The sequence below is a fragment of the Perognathus longimembris genome, chromosome 7, assembly GCF_023159225.1.
Source record: "Perognathus longimembris pacificus isolate PPM17 chromosome 7, ASM2315922v1, whole genome shotgun sequence".
Taxonomy (NCBI): Eukaryota; Metazoa; Chordata; class Mammalia; order Rodentia; family Heteromyidae; genus Perognathus; species Perognathus longimembris.
In genome coordinates, this window is record NC_063167.1 from 25,440,024 (window position 1) to 25,459,902 (window position 19,879).

A 19,879-nucleotide genomic window follows, 5' to 3' on the forward strand; every position below is an offset into this window, starting at 1 on the left:
GGGAGGAAAAGCAAATGGTATACTTCTTACTTGAATCTAGACTAGTGATCTAAGAATGTTAGAGAAAGTATCTCTGGAGTCTTAGTAGGTCACAATCTTCAGGCAGCCTCTATAGTTAATGAGGTAAATCATGGCACCTAGAGAAACAAAAGAGAAAGTCAAGTCTTGAATGATTTTCTGCCCCCATTCAGCACTAGCAGATTGAATTGAATCCTTTGTTCTTTCTTGGGATCTGACAGTAATAAAAGACACAGAGAACATGAAAGAAATAACTAAGTTGCCTGAAGCTGAATTTTGCAACATATGATGATGTGTAACTTGGCATATCATAGTCAATTAATTAACGTACTTGGAAGTTGAAGAACTGTTTTGTTTGGCCAAGATAAGAACTAGAGGGGGCTGGGAATATGGCCTAGTGGCAAGAGTGCTTGCCTCATATACCTGAAGCCCTGGGTTCGATTCCTCAGCACCACATATATAGGAAATGGCCAGAAGTGGTGCTGTGGCTCAAGTAGCAGAGTGCTAGCCTTGAGCAAAAAAAAAAAAAAAAAAAAAAGCCAGGGACAGTGCTCAGGCCCTGAGTTCAAGCTCCAGGACTGGCAAAAAAAAAAAAAAAAAAAGAATTAGAGGTCTACTTCTCCATATAGCAGCCAGATCATTGAATGTGACCAAACTCTGAGTCTACCAAACCAGTGTGTCACTTTTCAATAGCTAGAAAGAATTCTGTGAGATCTTGTTGGGCAGCAGGACCACCTATTGCTTTAAAAACTGAAATTTGTCCTTTTTTTTCCTTGTAAGCAGTAAAATATAGATGAAATCTAGAGATTGTTCAAAGTAATTAATGATCACTTTTTCTTTAGTCTGACCCAGTGCTTTGCTTAACCTGTGCTTTGTATTTATCTCTAACATATGTATGTATGTATATACACAAATCTACAAAAGTGTGTGTGTGTTTGTGCATGCACATGTGTGCTAGTTCTGGGGCTTTGAACTCCAGGCCTTACTCTGGTTCAACTTGTTTCACATAGCTGGTACTCTACCACTTGAGTTATACCTCCACTTCCAGCTTTTTTTCTGATTTAATTAGAAATAAGAGTCTTTTATAATCTGATTGTTTGGGCTGGCTTTGAATCATAATCCTTAGATCTCGGCCTCCTGAGTAGCTAGGTTATAAATGTGAGCCATTGGTACTCAGAAGAAACTTTTTTTTTTTTTTTTTTTTGGCCAGTCCTGGGCCTTGGACTCCGGGCCTGAGCACTGTCCCTGGCTTCTTCCCGCTCAAGGCTAGCACTCCGCCACTTGAGCCACAGCGCCGCTTCTGGCTGTTTTCTGTATATGTGGTGCTGGGGAATCGAACCTAGGGCCTCGTGTATCCGAGGCAGGCACTCTTGCCACTAGGCTATATCCCCAGCCCTCAGAAGAAACTTTTAGAAAGTATTTTTTAGGATAAATTTGGAGATTTTTTTTTTCTCTTTTAGTGCTTAGGTGTTGAACTCAGAACCTCTTGTTTGCTTAATAAGTCCTCTACCACTTGAGCCCTACTGCCAGCTTTTTTTTAATTAAAAAAAAAATCTTCCAGAAATTGTAACTTGTGATTTTTGAGTACCTAAGGCTTTTTCACTGGATGCTTGGCTTTCAGAGTAAAGCAGCAAAGGAGCTGGCAGAGAACAAGAGTAAGATTGATGCCCTCTTGGATTGGATGACTTCCATGGAATCATCTGGTAAACAGCTACAGACCAAACTTCCGGGAATGGAACAGCTCTCTGCAGCTACACTGGAGAAAAAAGCCTTTGATACCACTGATAGTTACATGGGGATGAACCACGCCCCAGAGAAACTGGATAGGCAGTGCGAGACAACAAAGGTGAGGATGGTAGCTTGTTCTCACTGAGCTGGAGGAATCTCCTCTGCCCAGGGCAAGTTATCACATCTTCTTGCCCCCAATCTAGTGAGCATTTCTCAGTTTGTGTTGTCTTTGATGTACTTAGTAGTTCTAGTACTGTAGACCATTCTTTTTGAACTACGTTCTTCCTTGGTTTCTACAGCACCACTTATCTTCCTTCTTTTCTTCTGATAACTTTTAAACACTATTCCACTTCCAGGAATACCTTAAGCCTTCCTCTTGTCTTTCAGAATATTCTTTCCTTGGGTAGCCTTATCCACCTACAACACTTTAGTTACCAGTTGTACTATTGTATTATTGTACCTTCTATTTCTTTCTCTCTGGTTCTGATGCCACTTCTAAGCTTCAAATTAGTATATATAAGTCACTCTGATCATTTCCAACCTGGAACCACAAATATACCTCTACCTTAACACAGAAATCCCGTAATACATACCAATACTTCCCTAGCCGTACTCTCAAAGATGTTCTTCTTCCTTTATATCTACTTAGTTATCTCAGTTTGATACTATCCTTAATTATTCTCTCTTCCTTACTTGCTCATGTGAGGGATTTGAAATTTTAGTCATCAAGTCCAATGCTTCTAAAATCTCTTTTGAAGTCATCCCCACTGCTTCACCGCCACAGAGATATTATAATTTAGGCCATTATTTCTATTGCCAATATATAGTCCAAAGTCTTTAATGTGGTTTACCAACCCTACAACTACCTTCCCACAGATTGTACTCTTCCTTATGTGGTCTCATTGTTTCACACATGAGTCTAGCTACTAATCCCTTTCAGTTCACTGATTGTACTGTGCCCCTCACTCTACTGGACCTGCGCATGCTCTTGGAATTTTCTTGCCTCTTTGGTGTAAGAAATGAAAGAGAGCCCAGTTCTTGGTTAATTTTCACTTATTCTTCAGGTCTAAGCTTAGATTTTATTTCTTCTAGGAAGGACTTCTTTATGCCTCCAAAATTAGCATATCTCTCCTATATTTAGTATTCTTCACTTGTATTGTTGTTTTGTCCACTTGCCTCTTAAGACAGTGGGCTCAAAAGCAGAAACTATTCTTGCTCACCATTTATCTCTATTCAGTGATTTATTCACAAATACTGAGTATCTGCTGTATGTCAGACATTGGAAGTAAATCAGAACCAATAAAACAAATCATCTAGGACATTAACTGGCATGTGCAAGCACATTATATTGAATGATCAAAAATATATTTAAAACACTGTAAAACACATGGATCACATATGTTAATAGGCACCTTTGTAACAAAGATGATTTAGCTCATCAGAAATAGTGTTGAACAACCTATTTGGGTATTGCTTTATTTTGTACTAATAGGATTTCTGCCCATTACATGCCACTTCTCTACCACTATTATGTCTCCCAAAGACCTAGAAGTCTTGAAACAGTGCAGTGCAGAGAGTTTCTTGATTCTTCTTACTGGCTACATTCACCCTAAGCAAGCAGCATTTATCTCAGGAAGGATACTGCCTTATTGTTAGAGGATAGGTTAGAGGATGAGATTGGGGACACCTGGTCATATACAGAAAACTGCTCTCTACTGGCTATTTGAGCAGGATCTGTTTGTCACTGTAGCTTTCCTAAGATAACATGAAAAGCTGAGACTAGGATGTTGGTACATGCTGAAACTTAACTGAAGGAAAGTACATTTGTGGCTCTTCTCTGGTAGTTGCATAAGAAGAAAACAATCCCATGACTATCCTTTAAGACATACAAAGTGCAGATTGCCTATATTAGCCAGAATGTTTATTATATTTGCATTGTCATACAAACAACTTACCAGTTACTTTAGTATTGTAGAAGTTTTCAGTTGGCTGTTATTATAGATTTTTGAGTCATAGACATAGTTAATAGAGTTAGGTTTAAATCACATTTCTGAACCTTTACTATCTTAATGACTTTAGTCAGGACATATAACTTCATTTTGGTATTCATGTATGCCATTTTTAATCCAGGTATTGTCTGCCTACAAGTAGCATGGAGATAGAGGATGTGAGGGTATCAGGCTATGACATATATTACCCCATTAATCACGAGGGTTGAAGTAGAGGTAGAGACCACTTGGAGACATAAGCACATATTTAAGTTTTCCTATTGATTGTCCTATGTTTTGGGGGGTTTCTCACCAGGCCCGTCACCAAGAATTGCTGTCCCAACAACAAAATTTCATTCTGGCCACCCAGTCAGCTCAGGCCTTCTTAGACCAGCAGGGCCACAATCTCACTCCTGAGGAACAACAAATGCTGCAAGAGAAGCTAGGCAAGCTTAAGGAACAATATGCATCTTCCCTGGCCCAGTCTGAGGTGGAACTAAAGCAGGTACAGACTCTGCGGGATGAGCTGCAGAAGTTCCTTCAGGACCACACCGAGTTTGAAATCTGGCTGGAACGATCTGAGAAAGAACTAGAAAATATGCATAAAGGAGTCAGTGGCCCTGAAGCCTTACCCTCCCTGCTAAAACGTCAGGGAAGCTTCTCAGAAGATGTCATTTCCCACAAAGGAGACTTGAGATTTGTGACTATCTCAGGACAGAAAGTCCTGGACACAGAAAACAACTTTGAAGAAGGTAAAGAGCCATCCACAACCAGAAACTTAGTAAAAGAGAAGCTGAAGGATGCAACAGAAAGATATACTGCTCTCCACTCAAAGGTAAGGGTAGATCCTAGAAGCCTATGTAAAAGTGACCATGGCAGCCCTCACACAACAGTGGGTGGTTTCTGAGACTCAGAAAATGAACCCTAGACAGGACAAAGTGTATGAGCTATATGTGGACCACAGGTAGAAGGTTTTAATGAACTATGCAAAAAATGCAGAATGTGTGGGCCCGTGGTCTATGTCTGGTCACAGAAGTATTGGGAGCATGTCTTACCAATGGTGTAAGTGTAGCTGCTCACCTTCCTGTATCTTGATCAGCATCTTGGGCTCCCAAGAGATGCAAGGAAATGTAAGCTAGCTACAGTCCTTAGCCTTTGACAGAAACTCTAGAAGGAACCCTTATCTTCTCTCAATCCAAAGAGTTTAGGAATCTAGCCACTTTTTTTGCCAGTGTCTCTAATCCTTTCAAAGAGATTCCTCAACCTTTTCCCAGGATTTGATGTATAGTATATTTCTTTCGCAGCATATCATGCAACTTTTAAAGTCTTTCTGGGTATTTAACAAGGATAAGATGAATAATAAGGAACAAAAAGTGAGGCCTACTTGTAGATGAGTGTTACCCATCTTTCCAGAGTCCCAAGCACAATACCTTTATGTGATGTTACAATGAGTTCTTCATGACAGGACAGGACTCTTTGGCCTGACCTTACCAGATGTGTTATCCTTTCTTTATTTGCGTAGTGTACACGATTGGGCTCTCACCTGAACATGCTACTGGGCCAGTATCAGCAATTCCAGAGCAGTGCTGACACACTGCAAGCCTGGATACAGACTTGCAAGGCCAAAGTAGATAAGCTCCTCTCAGATACCATTGCCTCTGACCCTGGAATCCTTCAGCAGCAGCTTGCAACAACAAAGGTAAATTTGAACTTGGGCAGTGTTGGGCTTATATTATGAGGCTTAAAACCCCCAATACTTGCAAAATTCAAAGCAATTGTTGGGATATTTTGGGTAAGATCTGATTCCTAAACACTATTCTAATGTCTATGGCTATAAACTGAGAATTATTCTACAAAGCTGCCTTATTCTAAATCCCTGCAATTACCTTTGGTTATTCAACTTATTTTGTTTTTGTGTATGTATGTGTATGTGTATGAACGTACAAGCAGCAGTTACAAGAGGAACTGGCTGAGCACCAGGTACCTGTAGAAAAGCTCCAAAAAGTAGCTTGTGACCTCATGAAAATCGAAGGAGAGCCAGTCTTGAATCCTCAACGTGTTCAGGAAACTACAGGTATGAAACAGCAACAATAGTCTTGCTAATTCCTAGTATGAACCGTTTTTCTGGGTTTCTGTAGAACATATTCCTAGTACCAGTATAGCACTTACAACTTTATAGTTGTGATGTATCTTCCTCTGCCTATCCTGTTTGAAGTCTTAAGTTTATTAAGAGCAGGTACTTTTAATTTTGTGGGGTTCCTTTCATTTTGGTGTGTGTGTGTGTGTGTGTGTGTGTGTGTGTGTGTGTGTGTGTGTACGTACCACTATGGGGCTTAAATTCCAGGCCTCTTGCTCTCTCTCAGCTTTTTATTTTTCGCCAGTCCTGGGTCTTGAACTCAGGGCCTGGGCACTATCCCTGAGCCTCTTTGGCCTCAAGGCTAACATTCCACCACTTGAGCCACAGCATCACTTCTGGCATTTTCTGAGTAGTTGTATAATCAGGGTTTCATGGAGTTTCCTGCCCAGGCTTTGAACCAAGATCCTCAGCCTCCTGAGTAGTTCAGATTACAGGAAAAAGCCACTAGCACCCAGCTTTTCTCAGCTTTTTTTTTTCCCTCATAGCTGATGCTCTACCATTTGAGCCACACTTTAACTTCTGGCTTTTTGCTGGATCATTAGAGATAGGAGTCTCATCCATCTGTGTCCTGGCTGGCTGGCTTCAAACTACAATTCTTAGATCTTACTTTCTTTAGTAGTTAGGATTATAGACATGAGCCACCAGCCCCCAGGAAGACCTTATCTTAGTTATCTTTAGTCCTCAACATCTCACAGAATCTTGGTAAATAATGCTTATTGAATTTGGCTCTGATACTAATGCATTTATTTTTCTTATTGCCAAGAATTAAAATTAATATAGCCAATTTAAGTATATTAAGTTGAAAACATAATACCAAAATAGTAACTACTTTCTGTTTTCATGGCCTGGATTGTCCAGATTCCATACTCAGCTGCTTCCAAAGCCTTTCCTGTAGCTTGGCAGAGCGCTCTGCACTGCTACAAAAGGCAATTGCCCAGTCTCAGAGTGTCCAGGAAAGTCTGGAGAGCTTGTTGCAGTCCATCGGGGAAGTTGAACAAAACCTCCATGGGGAACAGGTGGCATCACTCTCATCAGGAGTCATTCAGGAAGCCCTTGCCAATAATATGGTAAGACCATTTGCCATTAATTATGTAACTTAGAAAAAGTAACTGGACTCAAATTCACGTTCATAATTCCTCTAAAAAGGGTTAGCAGTAATGTCTAATCATTATCATAAGATCCTGGTTCCATTCCCAACACCATAAAAGATAAAGATATTCATCTCCAATTTCCATACTATTGTTGAAACTAACCAAAAGTGATAATAGCAAAGTGATTTTGTGAAATGAGAGAAACCTAAGGAATAAGATATGTAGCACTGTTTAGAGCTATTGCATTCCTCCAGCCCCTACACCTTGAAGAGATGGGCATAAAGTTACTAGAAGATTTTTAACAGGTGGCTCAGGTTTCATGAAATAAATGAACCAAAGCTGACAGATTTTTTTCTTGACAACAGAAGCTGAAGCAGGACATTGCTCGGCAGAAAAGCAGCTTGGAGGCCACCCATGAGATGGTGACACAATTCATGGAGAAAGCAGACAGCGGCACAGCAGCAGTACTACAGGGCAAACTGGCAGAAGTGAGCCAGCGCTTTGAGCAGCTCCGGCTACAGCAACAGGAGAAAGAAAGCACCCTGAAGAAGCTCCTGCCCCAAGCAGAGATGTTTGAGCAGCTCTCTGATAAACTGCAGCAGTTTATGGAAAACAAAAGTCGAATGCTGGCCTCTGGGAATCAGCCAGATCAAGACATTGCACATTTCTCTCAGCAGATCCAGGTGAGGCTCTGTTGACAGAATGAAGAGATAAAAAGGGCAAGGAGCAAACCAGCATTCATTCATTCATTCATTTATTTATTTTTGGCCAGTCCTGGGCCATGAACTCAGGGCCTGAGCACTGTCCCTGCCTTCCTTTTGCTGAAGGCTAGCACTCTGCCACTTGAGCCACAGCGCCACTTCTGGCCGTTTTCTACATATGTGGTGCTGGAGAATCGAACCCAGGGCTTCAAATATATAAGGCAAGCTCTCTTGCCACTAGGCCATATTCCCAGCCCCCAAACCAGCATTTATTTAGTGCACATTATCTATCACTTTATTAAAGTTTTGTCTGCATCATCTCAGAGAATGATCAATGACCATCCTTGATTTACTTTTCTCTCATACTGCATGTTCGAACCAGTTCAGCAGACATACTCGGCTCAGTCTAGCCATCCAGGGATGAGTTGAGTCTTCACCCTGACGATAGCTTTCATGATTTCTGTTACAAGGGAAAGAGAACACAGCAGAATCATTTACATTTCATTAGTCAAAGTTACATATGTCCACACCCAATTTTCAGAGGGATTGGGAAATGTCATCTTACTGTACCTAGGAGGTACAGATCTAGAACATTTGATGAAAAGTGTTAATAGCTATCACAAATACATAGCCAGGAGTAGGATTGCCACATCATCGTATATTTATGTACTTAATTTGACTATGTAACCGCCAATTTAAAACTTAATAATGACTAAGCCAGCACACCTTGCCCCCTGCAGTACCTCAGTATCTCTATTATTATTTGTTTTATCCAGCTTTTCTTTTCTCAGTTTTCAAGTGGGATCTTACAGTTCTGTTTCCTAAATTTCTCAGTTTTGCTTTGAATAATTTCAAACTTTGTAGAGAAATAGAAGGAAAAATCCAATAAATAACTGCATATACTTCACCTTGATTCACCAACGGCCAATTACTTTATCCCTCTTTATAAGAATACCAAGGGCTGGGGATATGGCCTAGTGGCAAGAGAGCTTGCCTCGTATACATGAGGCACTGGGTTCGATTCCCCAGCACCACATATACAGAAAATGGCCAGAAGCGGCGCTGTGGCTCAAGTGGCAGAGTGCTAAGCCTTGAGCGGGAAGAAGCCAGGGACAGTGCTCAGGCCCTGAGTTCAAGGCCCAGGACTGGCCAAAAAAAAAAAAAAAAGGAATACCAAAAAGGGGCTGAAAATATGGCTTAGTGGTAGAGTGCTTGCCTTGCATGCATGAAGCCCTGGGTTCAATTCCTCAGTACTACATACATAGAAAAAACCAGAAGTGACACTGTGGCTCAAGTGGTAGAGTGCTTTCTTTGAACATAAAGAAGCCAGGCACAGTGCTCAGGCCCTGAGTCCAAGCCCCAGAACTGGCCAAAAAAAAAAAAAAAAGAGCTAGAAATATGGCCTAGTGGTAGAGTGCTTGCCTCGTATACATGAAGCCGTGGGTTCAGTTCCTCAGCACCACATATGTAGAAAATGCCAGAAGTGGCACTGTGGCTCAAGTGGTAGAGTGCTAGTCTTGAGCAAAAAGAAGTCAGGGACAGTGCTCAGAACCTTTGTCCAAGCCCCAGAAATGCAGCCTCCCCCCCCCCCCCAAAAAAAACCACCCAAACAGAGACAGTTTCATTATGAGCCTCTATATTCATTATTCTTTATAACATGCAAAAGTTTCTTGGAATTTGGTCAAAAGATAACAATCCTCTACAAATTGGGCCCTCAGTTTTTGCTGCTTTTAGTTTACTTCACCTTCATTATATGCTCGGGAGCTGCTAATGTGTTCGATAGAATGCTACCAAAGAAATATACATTAGGTCACAGGTGAAGGTAAGAATTTAATGAGATTTAATTTTTTTTCCTTTTGAGTATTAAGAGATGTTGACAAAAAGCATAATTTCATTGGTTAATATCTTTAACTACAGTGTTAAACAATGATAGAGATAGTAGATTTGCCTTATTTTACAGATGAGACCGGAAGCTTTGAAAACTTAAGTGGTTTAAGATTACAAAATAATGAGCAGTACAGCCGTGACTGAATTACAGATCTTTCTGATCCTCTGAAACGTTTTATTCTTGCCATTCTGTTATGTTGCCTTCTTCTAAAGCTTCAAACATTTTTGTAAAGGAGACAAAATTTCTTTGTGATTCCTAGTCACTCTCCATTTGATTAGAGAAAATCTACATTTTTATTATTTTGCTGTAGCAAAGTAATTTTTTTTAATTCTCCCTCTTCCCACAGATTAACAAGAATTTTCCCTGGAGTTGTAGATAGCTCTCATCTTTCTGTATATATTCATAAACTTCAGGGATTTTAATAGGTTTTCTTTGCTGTATAGGAGCTCACTTTGGAAATGGAAGACCAAAAGGAGAGCCTAGATACCCTTGAGCACCTAGTCACTACACTGAGTTCTTGTGGCCTTCCACTAGACTTGTCCCAACACCAAGACAGGGTACAGAACCTCAGAAAGGACTTCACATTGCTGCAGAAGACAGTTCAAGAAAGGTGAGTTTTCACTTGGATTGGTTAATGTTAGAGACCTGTTCTTTCTTGATATGGAGAGCAATGATCTTCTGCTTCCTCCTTTACCAGAAAAAATAACATCCCTAGCTCTTGTGTGGAGCCACAGGAGGCTCAGAAGTGCCTCTTTGAGGCAAAACTATTCAATCCATTTGATACTCTGTGGATTTTCTCTTGCCAATTAGGAGTTCCTTCTCAGTATTATGACTGCCTTCTTCTCTGTATGACTGGAAACCCTGATCACTTGGACAGATAAAACAAATTGGGGGCAACAAGTAGGATTATGACAGAATTTAAAGAAAAGAAAGATTAAAGTTGACTTCCCAGAACTGATTAAGGGTCATATTTATAGTCTTCATGCTTGTTTGGACCACATTGAGTTGCTGTTTGAGAGAAGTGCCTAGATTCGTCTTTGTGGGCCAAAAGAAGGAATATATGGCAAAGACTGATTGATTTTAGCTTACTATTAAAAAGCCACAGTTCCCCATGAGAAGCCACATAAGGTTTTAAGAGTGTGAGCAAGACCTCTTGTCTTGATTTAGCAGACATTTGCCTTAGCTACTAGAGAAAAATAGTTGTCACACCAACACTTATCACTATTTATTAGTGGAGGGGGATAAAGACAAAGGCTTCTCTCATGCTCAGTGTCTTGAAGCTGTTTGAGGCAGACTCTGGGTTGATATCTGATTATAGATACTTTTTTCCTCAAACGATCTTTTTTTCCAATGGTGGTACTGAGGTTTGAACTTGTGTTTTGTAGGCAGAAAGCTCTACCAATTTGAGCCATGCCTTCAACCCTTTTTTGCTTTAAGTATTGTTTGGATAGTCTCACATAATTGCCCAATGCTAGCATAAATAGAAAGAGGCCTAAGTAGAATGATTGAGGATGGTACATGCCTGGGGTAACATAGCAGACATGCTCCACTGTGATTAGTCTATTTTGATGAAATGAGGTCTTGCTAACTTTTTGCCTGTGCTGGCCTTGCACTCCTCCCAGTCTCTGCTTCCCAAATAGCTGAGATTGCAGGTATGCATTGCTACTCTCAGCCAGAAGTTTCTCCTTGGTTTATTTTATTTCTGTCATACTAATCTTAGGACTACCTTGCTAACTTAACTGAACCTCCAATTCAGCATTTGAGTTGAGCCTTGAACAGGGCTGGACTGGAGACCCAGAGCCTGCATTCTTTCCATTGTATCATAGTACCTAAATAGCAGGCTCCTTTAAGCTTTCTCACTTTCACTTTAGCCTACCCTAAACACTTCTTTCTGTAGAAACTGAACACTTTTTTTCCACATAAATGTCCAAACAAGGGCAGCAGATTCCTTAGTCTGCTGCTTTCCTACATTATATGTAGTTATTCAGCCAGGTTTACTGTGGAAAACATTATGGAAAGAAAGGCCCTGTTAGAAAACTGATGCCTAGAGTCCCAGAGTGAAACTACTTTTGGTTCATTTTACAAAGCTTAGTCTGGCAAATAACAAAACATCTTTGTTGACAGAGAGAAAGATGCATCATCTTGCCAGGAGCAGTTGGATGAATTCCGGAAGCTGATTAGGACCTTCCAAAAATGGCTGAAAGAAACTGAAGGGAACATTCCACCCGCAGAGACTTTCATCAGTGCTAAAGAGCTGGAAAAACAGATTGAACACTTGAAGGTAGGTAAAGGAAAGTGTCTCCACAAATCCTGCTAGAATAATTGGAAGCTATATAATTTGGAAGCTGTATGAACTGATTTCCAGTTATAATGGGAAGTGGTATAAGAAATCCAAATTGTTCGTTTATATTAGAATAGAAATCCCTCCATTCTCTTCATTTGATTTCCATCTAACCCTACCTAGCACTAAGCACTATTACTTCTCTCATGCTAAAAATGGTTAGTCAAAGTCCAGTCCTTGAAAAACTTATACTCTTTAGTATGCTTGAGGATTAGATAGGTACATGTGAACAAGTGACTAGGTACAGATGGTCAGGAAGCCAAGGAGAAAATAACTAGTTCTATTCAATCTCATAAAGGAAAAATTAGAATCAAATGGTTGAAAGATACCTTTGAAGGTTGGGACCAATCTTTTTCCCACTCTGTGCAGAATCTCTTCTATACCATCTTTATTTAATTCATAGTCTTCCAGTCTTTGCTTATGCCTCTGACAAATCTCTTTTCTACTGTTGTTGAGATAGCCACATGCATTAGTCCATACTTTCTCAGAAAAGCAAATTGTATCTTAAGCAGATGAAAAGTTAGTTATTTCCAGAGTGGAAATTCTGTTGGAATTCTTAGGAAAAAGATTCTCCAACTTCCTTGGCTCACAATGTCGTTAATGTTTCAATAAATCTTAATAGTACCTCACTACCACCACTAACACCAAAAACAAAGCAAAACAAAAAAAAACACTAGTATTTGTACATGATAACTATTAATGTCTAAACAGCTTCACAGTAGTCATTCACATGATGTCACTGTATTTCACTCAAAAACTTAAAGTACCCCACTTGTCAGTTTGGGGATTGTGGTCCTTAGAAGTCAAGAATGATTAATGAAAGATTTGAAAGGCAGTGACTGTGAATCATTTGAAGTTAGGCCACATGAGCTGACAAGATGTTGTTTCTATGTCTTTCTCTGCTTTAGCAGCTGTATAGCTTAGATTCAGTAAATTGTCAGGGATATTGGTTATGGAACTAGGGATAGGGACTGAAGGCTAAGATAATGTCCCTGGTTTGGGATGAGTCAAATCCTATTATGAAAAGTCTCACTTATTAGAGACTTATCTGGCTACTTCTTTTTTTTTTTTTTTGGCCAGTCCTGGGCCTTGGACTCAGGACCTGAGCACTGTCCCTGGCTTCTTCCCGCTCAAGGCTTAGCACTCTGCCACTTGAGCCACAGCGCCGCTTCTGGCCATTTTCTGTATATGTGGTGCTGGGGAATCGAACCTAGGGCCTCGTGTATCCGAGGCAGGCACTCTTGCCACTAGGCTATATCCCCAGCCCTACTTCTTTTATCTCAAAGCAGATTCTATTGTTTCCTGATGGAGAAAATAACTAGTACTGATGGCTTTTAATGATATGTCCAGTTCTTTCTCAAATCCAACATAAGGTTCCCTTGATAAATCCAAAATATAGCCTTTAAATGTACTTCAGTACATGTTAATATATAGCTTTTCACTATCTTCTAGTTATCATTTTTCTTTTCATATACACTGTCCTATTTTGTCCATGTGGCAATCAGATGTGTTTCTTCATATGCTTTCAAAATTCATTGACTGTCCATATGTCTCTAGTAACATTCAGTTGGCTATCTGAGCTCTTAATTGTATCATAACCCTATTTTGAATCCAGTTGTTCTGCATGGTGCCTGACTTACATACTCAATGTTTTATGAATATGAAGAAGCTTCTGGAAATTCCAGGACATTGTTCTCCCAGAACTTAGCTAGTTAAACCAGGATCTTGAGATTTCTCAAATATATGAGCATGAAATGCCTGAATATATATAAGCATAAAATGAGCATGAGTCTGTTAGCACTTGTCAAAACTTTAGGGGAGTACATGTATAAAAGTTATCCCTGTTGAAGAATTGAAGGACCCCAGATGTTACATTTAGCAACTTGTTATTTAACCAGGGTCTCCTAGATGACTGGAAAAGTAAGGGAACTTTGGTGGAAGAAATCAATGACAAAGGCACTTCTTTAGAAAGTCTCATCATGGAGATCACAGCACCTGATTCCCAGGCCAAAACAGGTGAGTACAGGCTCCTGAAAATTTGGAAAATAAATATTCTTTGTTTTTTGGCCTTTGGAGATACCTTTTTATTAGTCAAAAATCAAAGCTGAGTATGAAAAGAAAGGGGTTCCACAAAACATTCTTCCTTTCAATCTGATATGTTTCCCTTCTTTGCTATATAACATTGCTTCATGTTACAAAATTTCTTCCTATGATAGGTAAATGAACTAATGGGCCCCTGTACAACTGTCAGATACCATGGAAGAGTGAATTTTTATCTTGAGTTTTTCTCTTTTGAATGGGTGAATGGGATGAATATGCATTATATTTTTTGGATTAGCCCTGGATGCTATAAGCTTGATATTCAGGGAGAAGCTAGATACTTTGGAATCAGTACTAGTACATTCTCTAATGGGTATACGTCTTCAAAGAGAGAACAAAGATTGCATGCAGGTGTTTGAATAATGTTTAGTGATATAATAAGAGTTCAATGTTGATTATTGGTTGTTATCTGGGATCCCATTGGTTTTAATACTAGTGATAGCATACTCCTGTAGAAACCTAAATACTTCCAGAAAGTTGAGCTGAGCACCCGTGGCTCCTGCCTGTAATCCTAGCTACTCAGGAGGCTGAGAGCTGAAGATTGTGGTTTGAAGCCAGCCTGAGCAGGAAAGTCCATGAAAAAAATCTTATTGCTAGTTAACCACTAGAAAACCAGACGTGGTGCTATGCTCCAAAGTGGTAGAGTACTAGCTTTGATTGAAAAAGCTCAGTGATAGTGCTCAGGCCCTGATTTCAAGCACCACAACCAAAAAAAAAAAAAAAAAAAAAAAAAAAGAAGGAAGGAAGGAGCGAGGCCAAAGAGGGAGGAAAAAAGAAAATTGACTTTCTTCCCTCAAAATAGTATAAACTTTTGTGTGTGTGTGTGTGTGCGCTTGTACTGGGGTTTGACCTCAGGTCCTTGTGACTGCCTCTTAGCTTTTTCATTCAAGGCTATTACTCTTATTCTTGAGCCACAGCTTCACTTCTGGCTTTTTGGTGATTAATTAGAGATGAGTCTCATGGATTTTATTTCCTGAGCTGACTTTGAACTGTGATCTTCATATCTCAACCTCCCAAGTAGCGAGGATTACAGGCATGAGTCACTAGCAGGTGACTCAGGGTTCTGTTTCATATATGCAAATAAACTACTTCAACCATATTACATCCTCATTCACCTTTTCTCTTCTCTCTTGCTGGTACTCTGCTCCTGTCCAATAACTTTCTACCACTTTCCACGGTGCCCCTTCTGGCTTTTTCTATATATGTGGGGCTGAGGAATCGAACCCAGGTCTTCATATATACGAGGCAAGCCCTCTACCATGAGGCCATATTCCCAGCCCCTTTATTGTCATTTTTTAAAGTACATCTTTTCTTCTCTTCTTTACTCTAAAGTTTAAAGACTTCTTAAACTATCCAAAAATAACAACATTTGAGAGAACTGATTATTCTTATACTCTAATACATAAACTTCTAAGTCCAGTGAATTATTAGTCTGTAACTAGATCAGGAGTCTATAACTTTTTTCCTCTAAAGGAAATTGTAGGTACTCTAGGTTTTCAGGTCATGTGGTTTCTGTCATAATTCTATACCTTAGCTATTAAGACACACAAAAAAACTATAGGAAATATATAAATACAGAAATAGACAGAAGGTTAGTTTTGGCCAGTAAGTAACAGTTTGGTGACTACTGATCTAGATCAGTCATTTTTTATACTTTTTAAAGCACAATAGTTGTTTCTGAGTTTAGGGGCTTTGTGGGAGTTTTGGTGCTAAGGAATAAACCCAGCACTTTGTACAAATAAGGTATAATATACTCAACCATGTAATCTTTCTAAAAAATAAATCTCATTAAAACCCTACCACAAAAGTTAAAATAGTCTCACTAATGAACCATTTAACAAAATGAATACCAGGAAGATGAAATATGTTCTATTGGGGGGGAGGCACACGAATGGAGGGAGGAAGAGTGAACAAATGCAATCATCATATTCAGTGTATATTATCTAAAAATTGAACTCCATATCTTGAGGGTAGAGATGGGATAGGATAGATGAAGAAGGACTATGAAAGGGTAGAATCCATCAAGATGCATTGTACCCATAACGACTTTTGGAATTGAAACTCCTTTGTACAGTATGTAATAAGTTTTTTAAATTGTGGTAAAAATTTCCCTTAGAATTTGAAGAACTTATTAGGAAATCTATTGGGTATCTATTAGATATTTTACATAGAAATTCAAAAAGGAGGGTTATTGGATGTCAGTTTTACCATATGATTTATTTCTAAATTTGGTTTGAAATATATCCAGAATAAATATATGGTTCACACAGGCAGGTAATTGCAAATGATGACAAATGTTAGTAGTACCCAAGTGCCTGTGGCTCATGCCTGTAATCCTAGCTACTCAGGAAGTTGAAATCTGAGTATCATGACTTGAATCCAGCCCCGGCAAGAAAATCCTTGAGACTCTTAAATTCAGTAAACTACCATAAAAGCTGAAAGTGAAATTATGGCTCCAGTGGTAGAATACTAGCTTTGAATAAAAGAAATTCAGAGACAGTGCCCAGGCCCAGGACAAGCACACACAAAGAACAGTTAGTAGTAATTATTTATGGTAAAGGTATACTTGCCGAGCAAGTGTGGGGCTCTGGATTTAATCTCTAGTACCACACACAAACACACACACACACACACACACACACACACACACACACACACACACAAAACTCGGCTTTACAATTTTAAAGTACTCTATAATAACTTGAAAGTTAAAAGTGAGGCAATAAGTTCTTGTTTTCAAATTAAGCAACTGAGAATACTCAATGAGTACTTTAATTCTGTTATTAAACGTAAAACATCTAAAATTGACATTAAGGGCTACAAGACATCTAAAATTGACCTTAAGGACAAAATCTATCCCTAAACTGACATTTTCATGACACTTAATGTTATTATACAATTCTTGTCTAATGAGAGTTTGTTAAATCTTTTTGTAAATATACCTAACACTTATTATTTTATTTAATATTATATATATAATGACTGTTTTGTGCAGACATATAGGGATTGTTTGTATATAGCTTTCAAAATTATAAAATACTAGCAAAGAGCTATACCCGTTATAACTAGTCACACTCAAAAAGGAGTTTGCAGGTCTGGGTGTGTGGCTCAAGAGTTAGAGTGCCTGCCAAACAAGCCTGAAGCTCTGAATTCAAACCCTATTACTTAAGGGAGAGTGGAATTAAAAAGAATTTTAAAAACACTAAAAAGGAGATTGTAGAAGTTGTTCATCCTCATACAAAAAAAGGCATGAATTGATTGTAGATAGTATACTAAAATGTGGCATCAACACATATTTTCTTGCCATTTACAAAAAAATTTATCTAAAAATTTAATTTAAAACAAATATTTGCAGAGTCCCTAAAACACATTTGTTGGGTATTTTGAAAATATCTATCCTGAGTTGTCTCAAACTTACCTTCTAATTCTGGAAAACCATAAATATTCCAGTTCCTTATAGTCCTATAACGCTTATTTTTCTTTGTCTTATAAAATGCTTTGCAGTAATCTCAAGACAGTTCTTATCCTCAAGAAGAGACATCTGTGGCTAGACAGACATAGATGAAGCCTCACATGCTGAGTATTAGGACCTTCTCTTCTGTACAAGTCCAGTGTGGGCTTTACATTGCAGTATTTTCCACATTTCAATGGAATATGATTTTTCTGTTTGATCCATTTTTAGTTGAAAGCACAAGAACATTAACATTTAAAGATTTTATAATTACTATCCTAGCAACTTTTTTTTTTTTTTGCCAGTCCTGGGCCTTGGACTCAGGGCCTGAGCACTGTCCCTGGCTTCCTTTTTGCTCAAGGCTAGCACTCTGCCACTTGAGCCACAGCGCCACTTCTGGCCGTTTTCGGTATATGTAGTGCTGGGGAATCGAACCCAGGGCCTCATGTATACGAGGCAAGCTCTCTTGCCACCAGGCCATATCCCCAGCCCCCTAGCAACTATTTTTGTACATGGCTTTTTGCAAAAAAGCATTATACCTGCCCTTTTAGCATAACATTATATCATAAATATTTATCATATTTATGTATTATCTTTATAATTTCATATCTTAACTTTTACTTAACTTGGAAAACTCCTATGAAATAGAAATAACTAACTTAAGAATGTAAGTTTGTGGGGGCTAGGTGGTAAGTGCTTGCCTCATATGCATGAAGCCCTGAGTTTGATTCCTCAGCACCACATACATAGAAAAAGCCAGAAGTGGCGCTGTGGCTCAAGTGATAGAGTGCTATCCTTGAGGAAAAAGAAGCCAGGAACAGTTGCTAGGGTCCTGAGTTCAAGCCCCAGGACTGGCAAAAAAAACAAACAAGAATGCAAGTTTGTGGTTATTAAGAGACAGAACTGGGGCTGGGGATATAGCCTAGTGGCAAGAGTGCCTGCCTCGGATACACGAGGCCCTAGGTTCGATTCCCCAGCACCACATATACAGAAAACGGCCAGAAGCGGCGCTGTGGCTCAAGTGGCAGAGTGCTAGCCTTGAGCAAAAGGAAGCCAGGGACAGTGCTCAGGCCCTGAGTCCAAGGCCCAGGACTGGCCAAAAAAAAAAAAAGAGAGACAGAACTAAAGCCCTAGAACAGATATATGGGAATGCCCATGAGGCACATTTATCAGCACTTAACTTTTCTGTTTTGTGGGAAGTTAGAGAGAACCAGAAGAGGTCATGAGTTTTACTTAACATTGCAAGAAGGGCTTTTAATTAATGTTGCTTTTTGTGTATTTGTACTTTTTGTGTGCGTGTGTGTGCTGGTCCTGAGGCTTGAGCTCAGGGCCTGGGCACTGTCCCTGAGGTTTTTTGCTCAAGGCTAGCACTCTACCACTTGAGCCACAGCTCCACTTCTGTCTTTTTGTTGGTTAATTGGAGGTAAGAGTTCCAGGGATTGTTCTCCCCAGGCTGGCTTTAAATCCTAATGCTCTGACCTCTAACCTTTGAGTAGCTAAGACTGCAAGCATGAGCCATCGGTGCCCCATTCTTTTTGTCTTTATTATTAATCCTCATTCTTATATTTGGCAGTACTTGCTTCACATCATTAGGAAAGGGTTCCAAGAATCCACGTGGGAAATTTAAAAAGGGATAGAGCAGAGCTTAAGTTGTAGAGTGCTTGTTATAGACTTGATTTCAAACTCCAATACCATATCCCTCCCCCCATCAAAAAAAAAGGGAGAAGAAAAGAGAATTTTAATTTCCCCTAGAAAGAATTAATGACCTTTACTGCTAAGGAGCCAATATACCCTAAGTGATACATTGTCACCTGGCAGCTAATATGATCTGTCTCTTTCATAAGTACATTGTCTTGTGCTGTGTTTAACTTCCTGATACCTAAGCTTAAAGTGACTGCCAACAAACAAATGCATTGCTTATTTGTATTCCTAACACGTTGGTCTTGCCCTGTTTGTCTCCCTGTCCTTCTGCTCAGGTTCCATACTGCCCTCTGTAGGAAGCTCTATAGGCAGTGTAAACGGATACCACACCTGCAAAGGTGAGAATGCCATTTCTCAACAGTGCCTCTGTGTTGAGTGTGTTTATGTTTGCATCTGTGTGTGTTTCAATATGTGTGGAAGAACTGCTGCCCAAAATGGTGTGAGGAAGAATATCTGGGGAACAAGTAACTATGATATCTGTTTGCTGGCTTTGGGCTAAGCAAAGAGATAATACAGTCAAGCAGGGTGACTTCTCTAGTTTAGAGAAGAGGGAAAAGAAGAGCTCCAAGTCTGTTAATTCCAACAGTATGCTAAAGTTAACTCCTTGCTTTTACTTACCTTACTCTTGTTGTTTCCATGTTGAGCAAGCATTTTAAAGTTTACATCTGAGTATATAATGCCAAAACAAGAAAGCAGTTTGAGAGCTCTTTTGCTTTGTGTGTTTATACAACAACT

At 39.4% G+C, this 19,879-nt stretch overlaps 1 protein-coding gene across 16 annotated transcripts in view; it reads left to right on the forward strand.

Moving 5' to 3' along the window:
• The window catches only part of Macf1 (microtubule actin crosslinking factor 1), a 357,403-nt gene that overhangs the window by 238,260 nt on the left and 99,264 nt on the right, over positions 1-19,879 (forward strand). For 14 of the 16 annotated variants that reach the window (XM_048350958.1, XM_048350967.1, XM_048350964.1 and 11 more), the window contains 10 exons: positions 1,640-1,864; positions 4,051-4,569; positions 5,257-5,433; positions 5,685-5,808; positions 6,730-6,938; positions 7,328-7,645; positions 9,995-10,161; positions 11,676-11,832; positions 13,791-13,908; positions 19,420-19,482. In XM_048350958.1, the coding sequence (XP_048206915.1) occupies positions 1,640-1,864; positions 4,051-4,569; positions 5,257-5,433; positions 5,685-5,808; positions 6,730-6,938; positions 7,328-7,645; positions 9,995-10,161; positions 11,676-11,832; positions 13,791-13,908; positions 19,420-19,482 (2,077 nt within the window). The remainder of the gene's footprint in view (positions 1-1,639; positions 1,865-4,050; positions 4,570-5,256; positions 5,434-5,684; positions 5,809-6,729; positions 6,939-7,327; positions 7,646-9,994; positions 10,162-11,675; positions 11,833-13,790; positions 13,909-19,419; positions 19,483-19,879) is intronic. The other 2 variants (XM_048350966.1, XM_048350955.1) reach the window with 1 other exon arrangement.